Here is a 15590-nt window from a genome sequence, read left to right on the forward strand (position 1 = left end):
ACAAGGCAAAGGCCACGGTTCAGGGAACGGTGACTGCACCCGGCTGTGGTGGAACAAATCTCGGAAAGATATTACAGAGCACAAGTGGACTTGTTTGCGACTCAGGGGATATCGCACTGTCCCCTCTGGTTCTCCCTTACACCCCAAGCCCCTCTAGGACTAGATGCTATGGTACAGGCAGGGCCAAGTATGCCTTTCTTCCTATCGCGCTGCTCCCAGGAGTTCTGGAGAGTGAGTGCCGGGATGGAGTCCGTCTCCTCCTGGTGGCCCCATGGTGGCCGGGCAGGCCATAGTTTGCAGACCTGGTAGCCCTTCTCAAACACCCTCCCTGGGAGATTCCTTTCAGGAGGGATCTTCTCTCTCAGGCAGGTGGAGGGGTAGTTTACCTCTGCCCAGATCTATGGAGGCTGTGGCTGTGCCCCCTGAGGGGATACAGCTCCAAGCCACTAGTCTCTCCACTGAGGTGATAGAGACTATCCTTCAATCCAGAACTCCCTTGAGGAGGTTGTATGCCGTGAGATGGTGCCTATTCATGGCAAGGTGCGAACAGTAATCAAACAAGAAAGAAGGGGATGTTCAAGCCCTTTATGTGGCCCCTTCTTTCCTGGAATTAACGCTAGTCATCCAAGTGCCTTTCTCTACACAAAATTTGGGAATGTTACCAAGGTACCTCGGTCATCTACCAACCGGCGAGGCTACAGGCTTTCTTTCCTCCTCCTTTCCAGGCCCCAGGACCAGGAGGAGCTTAACTGACTATGTCTATTTCGCCTATGAGTCCTATGGTCCCCCTGCTCCTTTCGGGGTCAGAGCTCACTCTACCCGGAGTGTGGAAGCCTCTTAGGCTTTTTCCTCTGAGGGTTTCTCTCCAGGGCATCTGTAACGCTGCAGGCTGGACCACCCCACTGACTTTTGTCAGGTTTCAAAACCTCGACCTTAGTGCCGCTACTGGCCCCTCTATCCTTTGTCCTAGCTGTGCCCATCCACACTAGGCAGGGATTTGTCAGTCTGGCATTATTGGACTCTCCTTCCCAAAGCTTTGTTGACACAGCTCGAGTTCCTGAAGGGGAACGTTTCCAGGTTACGAATGTAACCATGGTTTCCCAAGAGAACGAGATGCTGCGTCTCCCAGCCACACTGCCCGCATCCCTACAGCGCTTTCATCTCCTTTCAGAAGCAAGCGCTGGTTTCACTACATGTGATTTTATAGCTTCCTGGTTGTGACGTCACCCCACCGGTGATGCCGTGCTTTCCATTGGACTGATTGCACATGTTATTCAGAGCATGGACAACATGGAAGCGTTCTTAAAGCGTTGTTGATGCAGCGTCTCATTCCTTCAGGGAACCATGGTAGTAATGACAAAGAAACATAGCCATCTCCACTACTGTTGATATTCCACATTTCCTGTTCTTGACTGACAGAAGAAAACCTGATGTTGTATTCTCTCCTATCAGACTCTAATGATTCATGTGTTGTGAGAGGTTTTTGGATATTTGCATACTCAATATAAACATAAATTAAAATGCAAATTTTTGTATTGTCTAAGGACCTATTAAGTAAGGAGTAACTGCCAAAAATTATCTGATATCACCCTGAATAAAAGTAAAAAAAAAAAAGAATAAAAAGAGAGAAAGTCACAGTTCAAACTCATGTTGTCCCAAAAAAAAAAAAAAAACTCAGAAAAGGACAACAAGGTGTCAAAGCTCTTCTATTATTAAGACTTTTATTTCTCCTTTTTTTCAGCCTGTAATTCTGCCTTTTTGAAAACTTCCCTCCAGCCTAAATACCTCCCAGTTTAGTCAGCCCTTTAGAGCAAAATCTAAGCAGCACTATTACGCATGCTGCTGGTTTCGCCTGACCGTGTTATACATTTGACTGGAAGACATGCTGCTTAAATGTCATGGCTGTTCACTCTGTCTGCCTGCTAACAACCTGCTGCCATTTTGTTTTATTTTTTAAGCACAGTAGCACATCTTTCTGCTAGTCAGGCATCTTCATCCGATAGTCTATGATGCTGATGAGAGGAAACTGTGTCTTTCTGAGAAAGAGTTTAAGGACAAAATAGAACAGAATGTCAAACTGTAATGCAAAAGGAATTATAATAGAAAACAGCAATGTAAAGCATAATAAAAATATATGTGAAAGATTTATTTATTTTTTTTTTTAATTCTTGAATGTAATTGTTCATTGGTCTTTTTCAGTGGCCCTGTCTGTAGTGCTGGCTGCACTGAAAATCAAAACTTTGATTTTCTTTATACCTAGCATCTTCAGATCCATTATGACCCTGACCATAATAAACCAGTGACTGAAGACTGATAAATGATAGAATAGTTCATATAGATTTGTTAGATTCCCTCAATATTATCCTTTATCTTTATCCCATAATCTTAAAGGTCAAATTCAGTTTAGAGCAAAAAATAAAAGAACTTGGTCTGTCCATTCAAATAAATTCAGAGAGCACTGTATGCACAAGGAGTGCAGCCATGCTGGTTACTTTTATTGTTATTATTATTTTAAACACTATAGCTTTAACTTTTCAGTCAAAATAACTAAGGGTGTTTTGTGCATTTTGTAAAAAAATAAATAAATTCACCAAGAAAGTTTCCTTCCCATCAGAGCACATCAACAAGACCTTTATCTGTGTCAAGGCCTGTGATTAAAGTGTGCTCTGCAGCCTATAGCTTAGTGGCTCTAACTGGAGCTAGCTATGATTTCAAACCTCATTTGGCCTTTTTTCTTCAAAGAAAGAACTCATTCTACTGATTTAATGCTGCCAGCAATTTTAAATGGTGTTCAAGGTAAGAAACTATTTCAAATCTCCTTTGCAAGGGCATATGTCAGGGGTAATTCTTTGTAGCCCAATAAAAACAGTAATACATTTGATTTGACTATTTCACAGACTCTCAAAACATGCATATTAATTATATTTTAGGAAATACAATATATTTTATACACTGCACTATAATTAAACAACATTAAAGCTATTTTTAAATATGCATTCTGTTTTCAGTAATATTTATAATTTGGTGCAAATAAACTAACAAATAAACAATGTGTTTTTTTACACACCAGGGAATCCTAAGGATTCATGCATTGTTCCTAAATGATTTGAAATAAGGTACTTCTGTGCCAAAAACAATTGAGGTAGCTACTTTGATTCAAGGACACTGAACCCTGCATTTTCACTTTCTTGTAAATGGGAGAGGGCAGTCAAATACTGTATGAAGCACAGGACAGAAAACAGATTTATACAAGAGCAGATGTATATACTATGTGTTCTGTTCATAAGTTTTATCCTGGTTTACCTTTAAACATTGGCTTAAGCACTATATGAATGACAATATGTGTGATCAATAAAATCTTTGCAGTCTTTTTTGTTTTCATTGTGTGCTCTGATAGAGCATTTGGCAGCAGTTCTTCCTTAAGGTGCTATTAATAATTATTTGGAGAAAAAAAAAATGCTGATTCTTGCACTCAAAGAACACTGTTCCTTACATACCATTCAGGGTTTGACTTTTCATCTCCAACCTCCATACAAAACTACATTTCTGCAATGGGTAATGGACTTAACTCTGAATTGAGTTCAAGCATGTCACCCAGCATTCCTGTCGAACAGTAATGGCATTGCAGCATATTCATAAGTATCTGAATTTCAACTCTTAACCTTTATGTGGAAGTGATGGCCTGCTGAGTTTGTGTACTTTAAGAAGAATCATAAAAAGGGCTTTGCTTTCTAAAGACAGTTTATTCCAGAGGAATTTTAAATGGATAAACTGGGTCAACTGGTGCTTTTTTTCTTTAAATGTCATTCGTTGCAACCCAACATGGAGAGTCACTTTTGGACCTTTTTATGAAGTCAGATGAAAGAAAAAAGTGCACACTTGTTCTGCATAGAAAATTCGTCAGTGACATTTTCTGTAATAATAAATTTACTTAACTAAGGAGAAGTCTCTAGTTGTAATGCTGTGTTTCAGCCTTGAGAACTGTGTTTGTGTCTTGAAAGAAAAAAAAAAAAAAGAAAAAAAAAAGGAAAGACTGATTAGGAAATGACAGCTTCTATCTCTTATAGCAAACTTTGTGACATGCTGTTATTGGAAAATAAAAACAACAGTGGGGGGAACAGCGACTCCTTTGTCATTGCGCAACACTCATTGAGTACAAAAAAAGCACTTATTGCACTTAATACGGCAAATACAAATCAAAAAGTTTGCCAAATTCCATGACAAATATGGATCACTGCTCTTCTGACATCCTAGCTACTTTTACATCTTTGGTCACCCCTAACAGCCCCCCCACCATCTCACTGTGTGTCAGAGCTTCAAATGAAGTCCTCGCTCTGGGAGATCTCACCCATTCGCCATGTGTGTCAATTCTGTCCTTTCATCTCCTCCTGTCTGCAGTGTTCTGTCGTCCTGAGCCTTGTTAGAACACACTGTCATCCCACAAACCTGCGCTAATTGAGGTGTCAGAGCACACTAGGGATCGGTGTCTGTTTGAACGCCAAGCTGGAGCTGAGGGGCTTGGGGGAAACTTTTTAGCTTGTTCCTTTGAAGCTGTGTGCCTGAATAGAGGAAGTTTATAAATTATTATACCACAGCACTGTTCAAACCTGATGTTGATAAATGTACCGAAGTAACTATAACGAGGTTTAAATGTCTTTAAACAGAATACAAACAGCCAGGAAGTAAATATACAGGAATACAGGTGTAGTCCGTAATAGAACCAGGAAACGGGTAAAGTCCATAGAATGGGTAGTCCATGTATGATCTCCAGAATGCACTGTAGAACAGACGATGAGTAAATGAGAGTGAGGGCCTTAAGTAGGGGGAGAGATGATGGGAAACAGGTGATGGTGATTAGTAAGTGGGTGAGGTGCTGCGAGCGTGCTGGGTGCTGAGGGAAGGCTTGCCCGGTGGTTCCCTGACAATGTCAGTGTACTGTTCATATTTGTTATATTCTAAGTCCTACGTTCTGTGGCTTTTTTGCAACATAAAATGTGTAACAACTATTATCAACTAATACATTTGTTATTGAACTAGTGCCAGTGAGGTTCTCTGGCTTCCCATCTTGCTCCCTAACACATGAATAAATCAACCTTTCAACAAATTAGCAGCCTTTATTGACAATAATGTGTGTGTTAGACGGGAAAAGCAATAAATGTGTAGTAATGGAATGAAAAACACCACCCGAGGTCCTGCTGGCAAGACGGGTTGAAGGAACAAGATGCTATCACAATTTCCTAAATGGCCATTAAGAGTCTTGAAATTGCCCATTCCTTTCTATAAGGTCAAACTGGGCAAATTCAAAAACTCATCATGCTAAGAATAGGAGCTTGTCTAAAATGCTTAATCCAACACTCTCAATTCTATACAGATATATAACAATCTTGTGAATGTCAGCAGTGTGGTGTTTCTTTTATTATTGTGTTGGTGTACAACAAAAAAAAATTATAGAAGTTACGTGCATGTGTCCTACAGTGGACATAATGTATAGTGGATCCTAGTAACTGATGAAATTCATACCTTTTGTCAAATGATGTAGCTTTCTCCTGAGCATGTCACAGAGGCACTTGTTTTTCATAATGAACAATCGAAAGACATTTAGATCAGACGCAAAGTGAAGAACACAATCTATCAGAACAACATTCTCTGAGGCCTGCTAATGAAGATTAATTTGGAATAGATGAAAGGCAGTGTGTAATGGTGCATCATTCACCCCAAAAGGCATTCTCTAAAGCTGGAACAATAATTATAGAAATACACAGCATCTTGTTGCACTTTAACTTCAGATAATTACTGCTGAGAGGAGTAAGGCGTTTTATATATTGCCTTGCTTTAGTTCAAAGCCTGGGTGTAAGTAAAAAATTACCACAGAAGAAACATACAACTTGACTTAAAAGTTTCTTAGCATTAGCAATGCATCCTTTTGAAATAAAAATGAAACAAACACATTAATTTTCAAACCAATATTCAAACCAAACATATAATAATATGTTTAAATGTTCTTCTATGAAATATAATTTATTGCAATGTATTTTCTAATTGCATTCTTTGATTAATTATCATAAAAAAGCACACAGATGTACAGATAATAGAATAATTATTTTTGAATGGAGTAATGTATGTTATTTACAATATAAAATCCATGAAACTCCACTGAACTAAAATGTACTTTATATGCCAGTTTGAATCAGGACATAAATAGTAAAAAAAAATTATAACAACATTTACACAATTACACTGAAAAATTTAGACGTATTACAACTTTTAAAGTAGCACTAATAATTAACAAGTGAGAGCATGGATGGGCGTTATGTAGATTTAGCAAGACAAGAGCTTTGTGAGTCAGTCATTCATGTACAAGATCCTCCTGAACACAGCTGGTCTTGTATTTAAAAAGAGAGAAAGGCCGGCAAGAGAAACAAATGTTTTTACAAGGATGGCAATTGATTCTTGTTATGAGCATCACTTTTCTTGGTAAGCATCCTCAGCCTAAGGGCTTCATGATTATATCTCAGCTGCTGCAGGTGCGAACGATAATCGCTTTCCGGCATGCATTTATTGTGTTCTCTAATCATGACTCATTCACTGCAAATTCTTCACTTTCTCTAATGGGACGTGGGAGGAGGGCAGGTTTTTTTTTATATGCAAAGGTCCCCTAAAGGTTGTTCTTTTACCCTGTTTGGAGCATAAAACCTTTAAACAAGGTTCCTGCATGGCAATCCTTCTACATTTACTGGTTTCTTGCTGTGCTGTTCGGTTCTGCTTATTAGCTATGGTTATTACACCCCTTTTTAAATCATATTCAATTGTATTATGTCTCGAATGTTGCACATTTAGAATTACAGCCAAGATTTTCATTTACAGATTGTCCTTTAAAACCCGAAAAATTAAATAAGGATGATTTGTCCAAGACACATTGGATTGACAAGAGTTTTTTTTTTTTTTTTTAAGAAAAATCCCATTGTGTAGTAAGGTTGAGATGTAGAGCAAAATACAAACATTAATGTACTGCAGTTATAGGGTCTATTTGAAATACAGTGAGGAAAATAAGTATTTGAACACCCTGCTATTTTGCAAGTTCTCCCACTTAGAAATCATGGAGGGGTCTGAAATTGTCATCGTAGGTGCTTGTCCACTGTGAGAGACATAATCTAAAAAAAAAAATCCAGAAATCACAATATATGATTTTTAAACTATTTATTTGTATGATACAGCTGCAAAAAAGTATTTGAACACCTGTCTATCAGCTAGAATTCTGACCCTCAAAGACCTGTTAGTCTGCCTTTAAAATGTCCACCTCCACTACATTAATTATCTCAAATTAGATGCACCTGTTTGAGGTCGTTAGCTGCATAAAGACACCTGTCCACCCCATACAATCATTAAGAATCCAACTACTAACATGGCCAAGACCAAAGAGCTGTCCAAAGACACTAGAGACAAAATTGTACACCTCCACAAGTCTGGAAAGGGCTATGGGGAAATTGCCAAGCAGCTTGGTGAAAAAAGGTCCACTGTTAGAGCAATCATTAGAAAATGGAAGAAGCTAAACATGACTGTCAATCTCCCACAGACTGGGGCTCCATGCAAGATCTCACCTCGTGGGGTCTCAATGATCCTAAGGAAGGTGAGAAATCAGCCCAGAACTACACGGGAGGAGCTGGTCAATGACCTGAAAAGAGCTGGGACCACCGTTTCCAAGGTTACTGTTGGTAATACACTAAGATGTCATGGTTTGAAATCATGCATGGCACGGAAGGTTCCCCTGCTGAAACCAGCATATGTCTAGGCACGTCTTATGTTTGCCAATGACCATTTGGATGATCCAGAGGAGTCATTGGAGAAAGTCATGTGGTCAGATGAGACCAAAATAGAACTTTTGGGTCATAATTCCACTAAACGTGTTTGGAGGAAGAAGAATGATGAGTACCATCCCAAGAACACCATCCCTACTGTGAAGCATCGGGGTGGTAGCATCATGCTTTGGGGGTGTTTTTCTGCACATGGGACAGGGCGACTGCACTGTATTAAGGAGAGGATGACCGGGGCCATGTATTGCAAGATTTTGGGGAAAAACCTCCTTCCCTCAGTTAGAGCATTGAAGATGGGTCGAGGCTGGGTCTTCCAACATGACAATGACCCGAAGCACACAGCCAGGATAACCAAGGAGTGGCTCTGTAAGAAGCATATCAAGGTTCTGGCATGGCCTAGCCAGTCTCCAGACCTAAACCCAATAGAAAATCTTTGGAGGGAGCTCAAACTCTGTGTTTCTCAGCAACAGGCCAGAAACCTGACTGATCTAGAGAAGATCTGTGTGGAGGAGTGGGCCAAAATCCCTCCTGCAGTGTGTGCAAACCTGGTGAAAAACTACAGGAAACGTTTGACCTCTGTAATTGCAAACAAAGGCTACTGTACCAAAAATTAACATTGACTTTCTCAGGTGTTCAAATACTTATTTGCAGCTGTATCATACAAATAAACAGTAAAAAAAAATCATACATTGTGATTTCTGGGTTTTTTTTTTTAGATTATGTCTCTCACAGTGGACATGCACCTATGATGACAATTTCAGACCCCTCCATGATTTCTAAGTGGAAGAACTTAGAAACAAAATAGCAGGGTGTTCAAATACTTATTTTCCTCACTGTATATGAGTAAGTTGCTTATTTGGTAAGTAATGGACAGACGAAAACATAGCTTCAAACACACCTGAATAAAAGGTACCATCCCATCCACTGACATACACTTGGGTTTTTGTGATAAAGTTTACAAATACAGACCAGTATAATTCCATTTCTTTGCAGCTTGGTAAAGAGTTTGGTCATGATAGTTTGGAAATATCACAACCCTGGAGAGTCAGGGGGTTGATGGGCCAACAATGAAATATTGTTCCTACTAGGGATTAAAACCTTTGAATCAGTAAGCCAGTGTCTTAACCACTGAGCCACCACAGCCCACAAAACACTTATAGTGTTTTGCCATAGGCCGTGGATTAAATCTGTTGCTTTTATTTTCAGATGATGGCATTGGGCCAAGCGAAGGAGGAGGAGACTCAAATTTAAAACAAGATCTTAAGACCATCACTAGCAAACAGGCCACCATGAGGGAGCCCCCTGAGATTGCAACAGCACTTCCACCACACTTTAACAATGAACCTCAACTGAAAAGTCTTCTCCTCCATAAGACTCTGCTCACCAAGAACTTTAAAGGAGACCAGCAGTTCTTCAGAAATGGAGGTCACATAAAAGCCCATCCAACCTCTCAAAGACCATATTCCATAGAACCTAAACATCCACTTGGAGCAACTTATGTGGTTCCTCATGAAGATGCAGCAGCTTTCTCGGACATTGCTACAACAGTCATGACAACAGCCAGTCCTACTAGACCTGGGAAGCTAGTATCCATAGGCCAAAATAGACCAAGCAAGAGAAGGATTGAAGGCAAGGTCTTGGAAGGTCAATTAATTAAGGCTACTAATGAATCAAGAACTGGACAACAAAGAATTTTACCAAAGGCAGAACAGTCTCCCAGAGCAGATTTCTCCAAAAAAGAACACCAGCCAGCAGAAATAAACATGGATGGAGATACAACCATAACAAGCACAATCCACACAACAACAGTACTCAGCACTATGAGGGAACAAAGTATGTACACTATATCAGCATGCACCGAAGTGTACATCAGCATGAATATGAGCTCGGGTTGCAGTTTGTGTGGAGTTTTGGGTGTATTCCCTGATTCCACATAGGTGTCATTTTTATTTATATTCTATCCTTCCTCAACTCTAAACAAAAAAACAAATGTTTGGTTAAGATAGATTAAAACTTAATTCATCCCAATGGGAAATTTACAAAAGCAACACAATTAAGATATTGTCTTAAGATTTGTCTATTTGGCTTATCTCTGTGTGCTTTTCTTTTCCAGGTCAGTGCATCATGAACTTGACAGATGCTGCAGGCTACATCGAGATGCCACCAATCTCTGATTCATTCGAATCCACTATGGATTGCACCTACTTTGTGACGGTCTATCTTGGCTATGGAGTTGAAATTCAGGTCAGCTATTTCTCGTAAACAACAATGTGTGATTTTTTTAATGCAATCCTTATTTGGTCTACAGTGCTGGCTGATCCTTTTCATGTATCCAAAGCACACTAATTAGTATCTGTTACACTGGTCTCTTATGCTTTTCTATAAGTTCAACAAGTTAATAACTTTTGAAAATAAAACCACCTTGAGAATAGACAATACTGTTTTGGTCCTTCGGATAGATAATCAGCAGTGTTTTAAAACAGTATCAAGATCAGACAAAATACAGACATTTTTTGCATAATCATTACTTTGTTGTGTGAGGGAAACACTTTATAGAATAGAATAGCATTTGTCACATATACATTACAGTAAAAGTCTTTCTTCGCATATCCCAGCTTGCTCATAAGCTGGGGTCAGCCATGATACAGCACCCCTGAAGCACAGAGGGTTAAGGGCCTTGCTCAAGGGCCCAAGAAATACAGCTTGGCAATACCGGAGCTTGAACCCCAGACCTTCCGATCAGTAACCCAGCACCTTAACTGCTGAGCTAACACTCCCAACTAGCTCCATTTCTGAGCTATGTGAATTCTTCTCCTCTTTGCACTTAAAAAAGGGAAGGAAAAGCATAGAAAATTATATAAAAAGCCGTGTGCTGAAATTAGTGATGTAGTTTCCTGTTTTTTTTAATGTTTTCCTGCAGGGAGCAGACTAGCAGTCTAAAACGACCATCTGCTAGATACACTGAGTTGTCACTCAGGGGCCACCATATTGAGACTGTTCCCTGAGTGAAATCAAAATTTAGAAATTCTTAGAAAATGTATTTTAGTAACTTAACATTCGATTAGAAAGACTGAGTACAAAGCCTACAATTTTGATCTGAAGTTAGGACTGTTAAATATTAGAATTCACTGATAAAAAATTAAGTTATTACTGATCAGAAGTTTAATGTACTATATTAAACAGAAACATGGATTAAACCACAAGATTATTTAGCATTTACGGAAGCTAGTATTCCTGGTTATAGCTATTTACACACAGCCCCACCTAACTGGCAGAGAAGGCAGTGGTAGATTATTATCATAAATAACTGCAAGTATCACTCAACAAATTAAATATACATTTAACACATTAGAAGTTCTTTACACAAATACAATGCATGTAGCTTTTTAAAATAAGTTGAGTAAGTCAAATTCCACTAATTATTATTTATAGGCCTTGCTACATTACAATGTTAAACATACATATACGTCAGCTATTATAACAAGTTTTATCTCTAGTCTTCTGGAATCAACAATTATTGAATCACCGTTTAACTCCATAGAGCTCGATTGGTCTACTGAATGTAGCCAATTTAGAAAAAAAATAATGTACTCATAAGAAACATAAGTTCCTCTCATGGTTTCTTCTACATAACATCTTACGGAGTTTTTTGCTGCCACTGTCACTACTTGCTTGTTTATTACTAATTATAGGGACTAATATATTAATTTAAAATGTATATTTGTAATCTATTTATTCCTGTAAAGCTGCTTCGGGACGATGTCCATTGGTGAAAACGCTACAGAAATAAAACTGAATTGAATTGAAAATCTGCATTACTTGGGAAATGTTTCAGAAATGTCTGGCTTCATTACTCCGAAGGAAAGGAGACAAACCCATCATCCCGCAAAGCCTCAGTGCATGGCTCAATGGAAATGGAAATGCAGCAGAGCTTTTGATGGAAGATGTTGTGGGTTTTATGCAATCATGTGGAACTTGTTATCTCTCTTGTCAAGAGCCCAAGCACAGTCAATACGACACTATTGAGCAGCGGCAGCAGAACAAGTGGCTAGGCATGTAATTTTGGATGTATCAGTTGCGATAGCAGAAAATAGGATTTAAATCCTATTGTGAAGTAAGAGTGAGGTACAAGTTTAAGACAGGGGCCGATAGAAATTGAGTCATCATGCAGAAGAACATTGGCTTTTTCACCAACATTCTTCTATCTGGGATATAGGTATAGAGGGGTTTTCTATTTTCTCATGAGCTGTGCTGTGCTGTCGTGGCACATTTAATGTTATAAGTTTACTGCATTTATAATTATGTTGGAAAACATTTTGTAACCTGGTTTACATTTTCATCTGCCTATTCAGTTGAGGTCATTCTGTTTGCACATAAAGTCATTTGCCTTCACAAATCTTAACAAGTCTGTCAAGTTTCTATAAGGCTATATATGCAATTACAGATGTTACTTTTAGCACCAGGACATATAAGTGTAATGAGTTGGTTCTTCCATTTGCTTTTTAAATATTTTATTCTTGTGGTGAGTAACATATTTTGGCTGCATGGCACATAATATGAGACTAAGTAAACTAGAGGTCATTCTTATATAAGAATATTTCAGTAATCAATGTTTTTCTTTTCTTTTTGACAATCACTGTGAACCAATTACAGTGAAAAAGTTTTATTGTCCAGTTTTATGGTTTTATTGTCTGGTTAGGAAACGGGTAGATCAGTGTTTAAGGCTCTGGGTTATTATGATTGGGAGGTAAGGGGTTCAAGCCCCATTCTCTCCAAGCTGCCACCATGGGCCCTTGAGAACGGCCCTTAACCCTCTGTGCTCCAGGGGCACTGTATAATGGCTGACCCTGTGCTTTAAACTCAACTTCTAAATGTATATGCAAAGAAAGAATTTCACTATGCTGTAATGTACATGTAAATAGATAGAATAGGTAAAAATACCTTTATCAATGAAGCATTTAGTCTTCATTTATTACATTTCTTGTGATAGATTCTGTAAGGATAGCCAAAAAGGAAGTAATCCAAGTACTGTAAGGAGCTGAAGTAATCACATTTTTTGCATACAGAGCTGAGAGCAAAAGCATATCCAAAAACAGCATAGTTCAAAATCAGCGATCACAGTTCACAGCAGCAGTTAAGAAAACCCCAGCAGACCAATGACAGAAAGGTTTTAAAGTATTTTCCTATCCATCAAGAGCCTTTAAGAGCAATCTATCCACCCTAATGGAGAAACAAATATATTCTAGAACCCTTATGAGCAAGAGTTTTACATGTCCTCCAGAAACCCATATACAGTGGAACCCGGTTATGTCGCCGGCCTAGGGGACGCCAAAAAGCATCGAGATAACCGATGATCGAGACAACCCAAAACCAATATGGCGGCAATATATTAACGTGCTTGAAATTTCTTAATGTACATTATGTGCGTTATTAAATGAGAATATGCATGCACGTGTTTTTGGAGGTTTTTTTACACAACAGCGTTGGTGCGATTTGTTTGATTGGTCATGCGGAGCGAGATAACCTGTAATGCGGATAAGGAGACGGAAGCTGAAGTAAACGCAAACAAAGTTTATTGAGAATACTCGGGAGATAATCCAGCAATACTTGTAGCGAATCAGTTATATCCAGTGGTGCGCTCCGGGAGCGTGGTCCACAAAGTTCTGTGAAGGCAGAGACAGTTTGTGTAGAGAATTCACGGATCCGCGCTATGGAAAGCGCAGCGCTGGGCAGCAACGGATAAACGTGGTGCAGACAGCGTGAACATGGAAAACAGCAGGATCGGGGTAATCCGGGGTGCCGTTGAGAGAATGCGGAGTCCGAGAAGAAGGGTACGTAGAGGGATACGTATATGCGATTACACAGACCGCCATGAACCAACACATACGATCATGCACAAACAATAACGGGCCGCGAGTGTGTGGAGGTGTGGGGCTTAAATAGGAGATGGGATGAGTGAGTGAATGAGAGTCAGGTGTGTGTGATTAGCATGACTGCGAGGAGCACACAGGAGAAGAAGCAGGGATGGTTCGGGGAATGCCGCTGCCGAAGGGGGCGTGGCAGGGGGATTCCTGACATAACCGATGTTAAGTGGCAAATTTGCCCCCCCTTGTGTTCGAAATATTAGGGTTCGGCGACATAAAAAAATCGACATAACTTTACTGGCCTTATATGTGCTTATAATATAAATGCACTTTGGGGGCCTATAAGAATCTTATACTAGTTTTCTATTCCAAGAAGAATCTATGTAACACCAAATAACTATCTACTATCGAATAAAATATTATTGAGAAACCCCAGGTACCATCCCTTAACTACATTTAAAAGCAGATTTTCCTTTAAAAAAAAAGAAGTAGAAAATTTTAGAATGTATGAACATTTAGATATTGTTTAAAAACTTGTTTCTATGGTTTCGGGACATATGATTATCGTAATATTTTATGAACATTTTTTATGTACAAATGCTGATATTATGGAAAACAATGTTAATAATGTGTGGGTTTCATGATTAAATTTATACAGGGTTAAACCAGTAGCTTTAAGCTTTCCTTATTGTTAGCCTTGAAGCTTCAATCCAGTGGTACACTAAACAACAAGTATGTTTTGTTACATTTTATATTTTATATTAAAAAGCAAAAAAATGGAAACAAGGCTTGGAACATGAAAGTGTTTGCTGTTTCATCAGAATGAAAATAGCAGATGATAAAGAGTTGATTGGAGAAGCTCTCCACAGGGTTGGCCCTCAGCTGACAAACTTGCAAATTGGTGTGTTATGACTGTCCGTTTGGTTTCCTACTCTCCCTGAAAAACTGTCCCAAAATTAATTGCATATATTTACTCATTCTCTGTCATTTGTAATTCCCCAAGCAGCCAATTTACCGTGTGAGACTTTGAAATGTGTGAGCCTTCTCGGCACTGCTCTGGAGGGTTTACGATAAGTCCAGGGCATGAGTGTGTTTGTTTGAATATGGATGGTTTTTTTTGCTTGCTGACTCCTAAGGAGTTTGGCATTGTAGTTAGGACTAATGAAGCTTTGCTTTGAGAGTATAAAACCCTAATTCTCCTATTTTTTCTTTCTCTGTCTGTCTGTCTGACAGTCTCTCTCACAGACACACAATGCTTTAGGCTTCATTTTAGACAGACTAGCAATCTATCTCTCTTGCTTCTTTACTGCCTTTTCTTAAAAATGTCCAGGCTCTCAGTAAGCAGTTGCAGTGCACCAGAAAGAAAAACGGAAGGAAGGAAGGAAATAGGAAGCTCTGAAGTCAGCTTAATTCCTGCTGTTACTTAGATCTGTGCATTCTGCGAAATCAATTCCAAGGGATTTTGTACTACTTTAGACATTAACTTACTGTATGTATTTTCATTTGTGTAAACAGGCTAGCATCGCTAAGCTCTTGCTCTTTTTAAAAAATAAAATAAAATAAAAACTATTTATTTGTTAACTAATCACTTAGAGTGAATTATTTCAGTTCAAACTAAAATTTACATCCCCACAAACGCTTATAAGTGGAGGCTGGGGTTGATTTCCTTTTAGCTCAGACTGTCCATTCATTGTATAGACAGGAATCAATACCGATGGATGGATGGATGGATGGATGGATGGATGGATGGACATGTAAATGAATAGTTAGATAGATAAATGAGTTGACAGACAGACAGGCAGACAGAGACAGGCAGACAGGCAGGCAGATGGATTTATCAGACAAACAGAGGAGACAGACAACTAGCTTCATTAAGGTGAGCTTAGAGTGGAGCTCCAAAAAAGGAAGCTTCTGT

The 15590-nt window shown here is 39.0% G+C and overlaps 1 protein-coding gene across 8 annotated transcripts in view; it reads left to right on the top strand.

Moving 5' to 3' along the window:
- The window catches only part of sez6a (seizure related 6 homolog a), a 127697-nt gene that overhangs the window by 46520 nt on the left and 65587 nt on the right, over nucleotides 1-15590 (top strand). For 7 of the 8 annotated variants that reach the window (XM_046861274.1, XM_046861272.1, XM_046861273.1 and 4 more), the window contains 2 exons: nucleotides 9018-9644; nucleotides 9925-10055. In XM_046861274.1, coding sequence (XP_046717230.1) covers nucleotides 9018-9644; nucleotides 9925-10055 — 758 coding nt within the window. The remainder of the gene's footprint in view (nucleotides 1-9017; nucleotides 9645-9924; nucleotides 10056-15590) is intronic. The other variant, XM_046861275.1, reaches the window with a different exon arrangement.

The sequence above is a fragment of the Silurus meridionalis genome, chromosome 11 (assembly GCF_014805685.1).
Source record: "Silurus meridionalis isolate SWU-2019-XX chromosome 11, ASM1480568v1, whole genome shotgun sequence".
In the NCBI taxonomy this organism is placed as follows: domain Eukaryota; kingdom Metazoa; phylum Chordata; class Actinopteri; order Siluriformes; family Siluridae; genus Silurus; species Silurus meridionalis.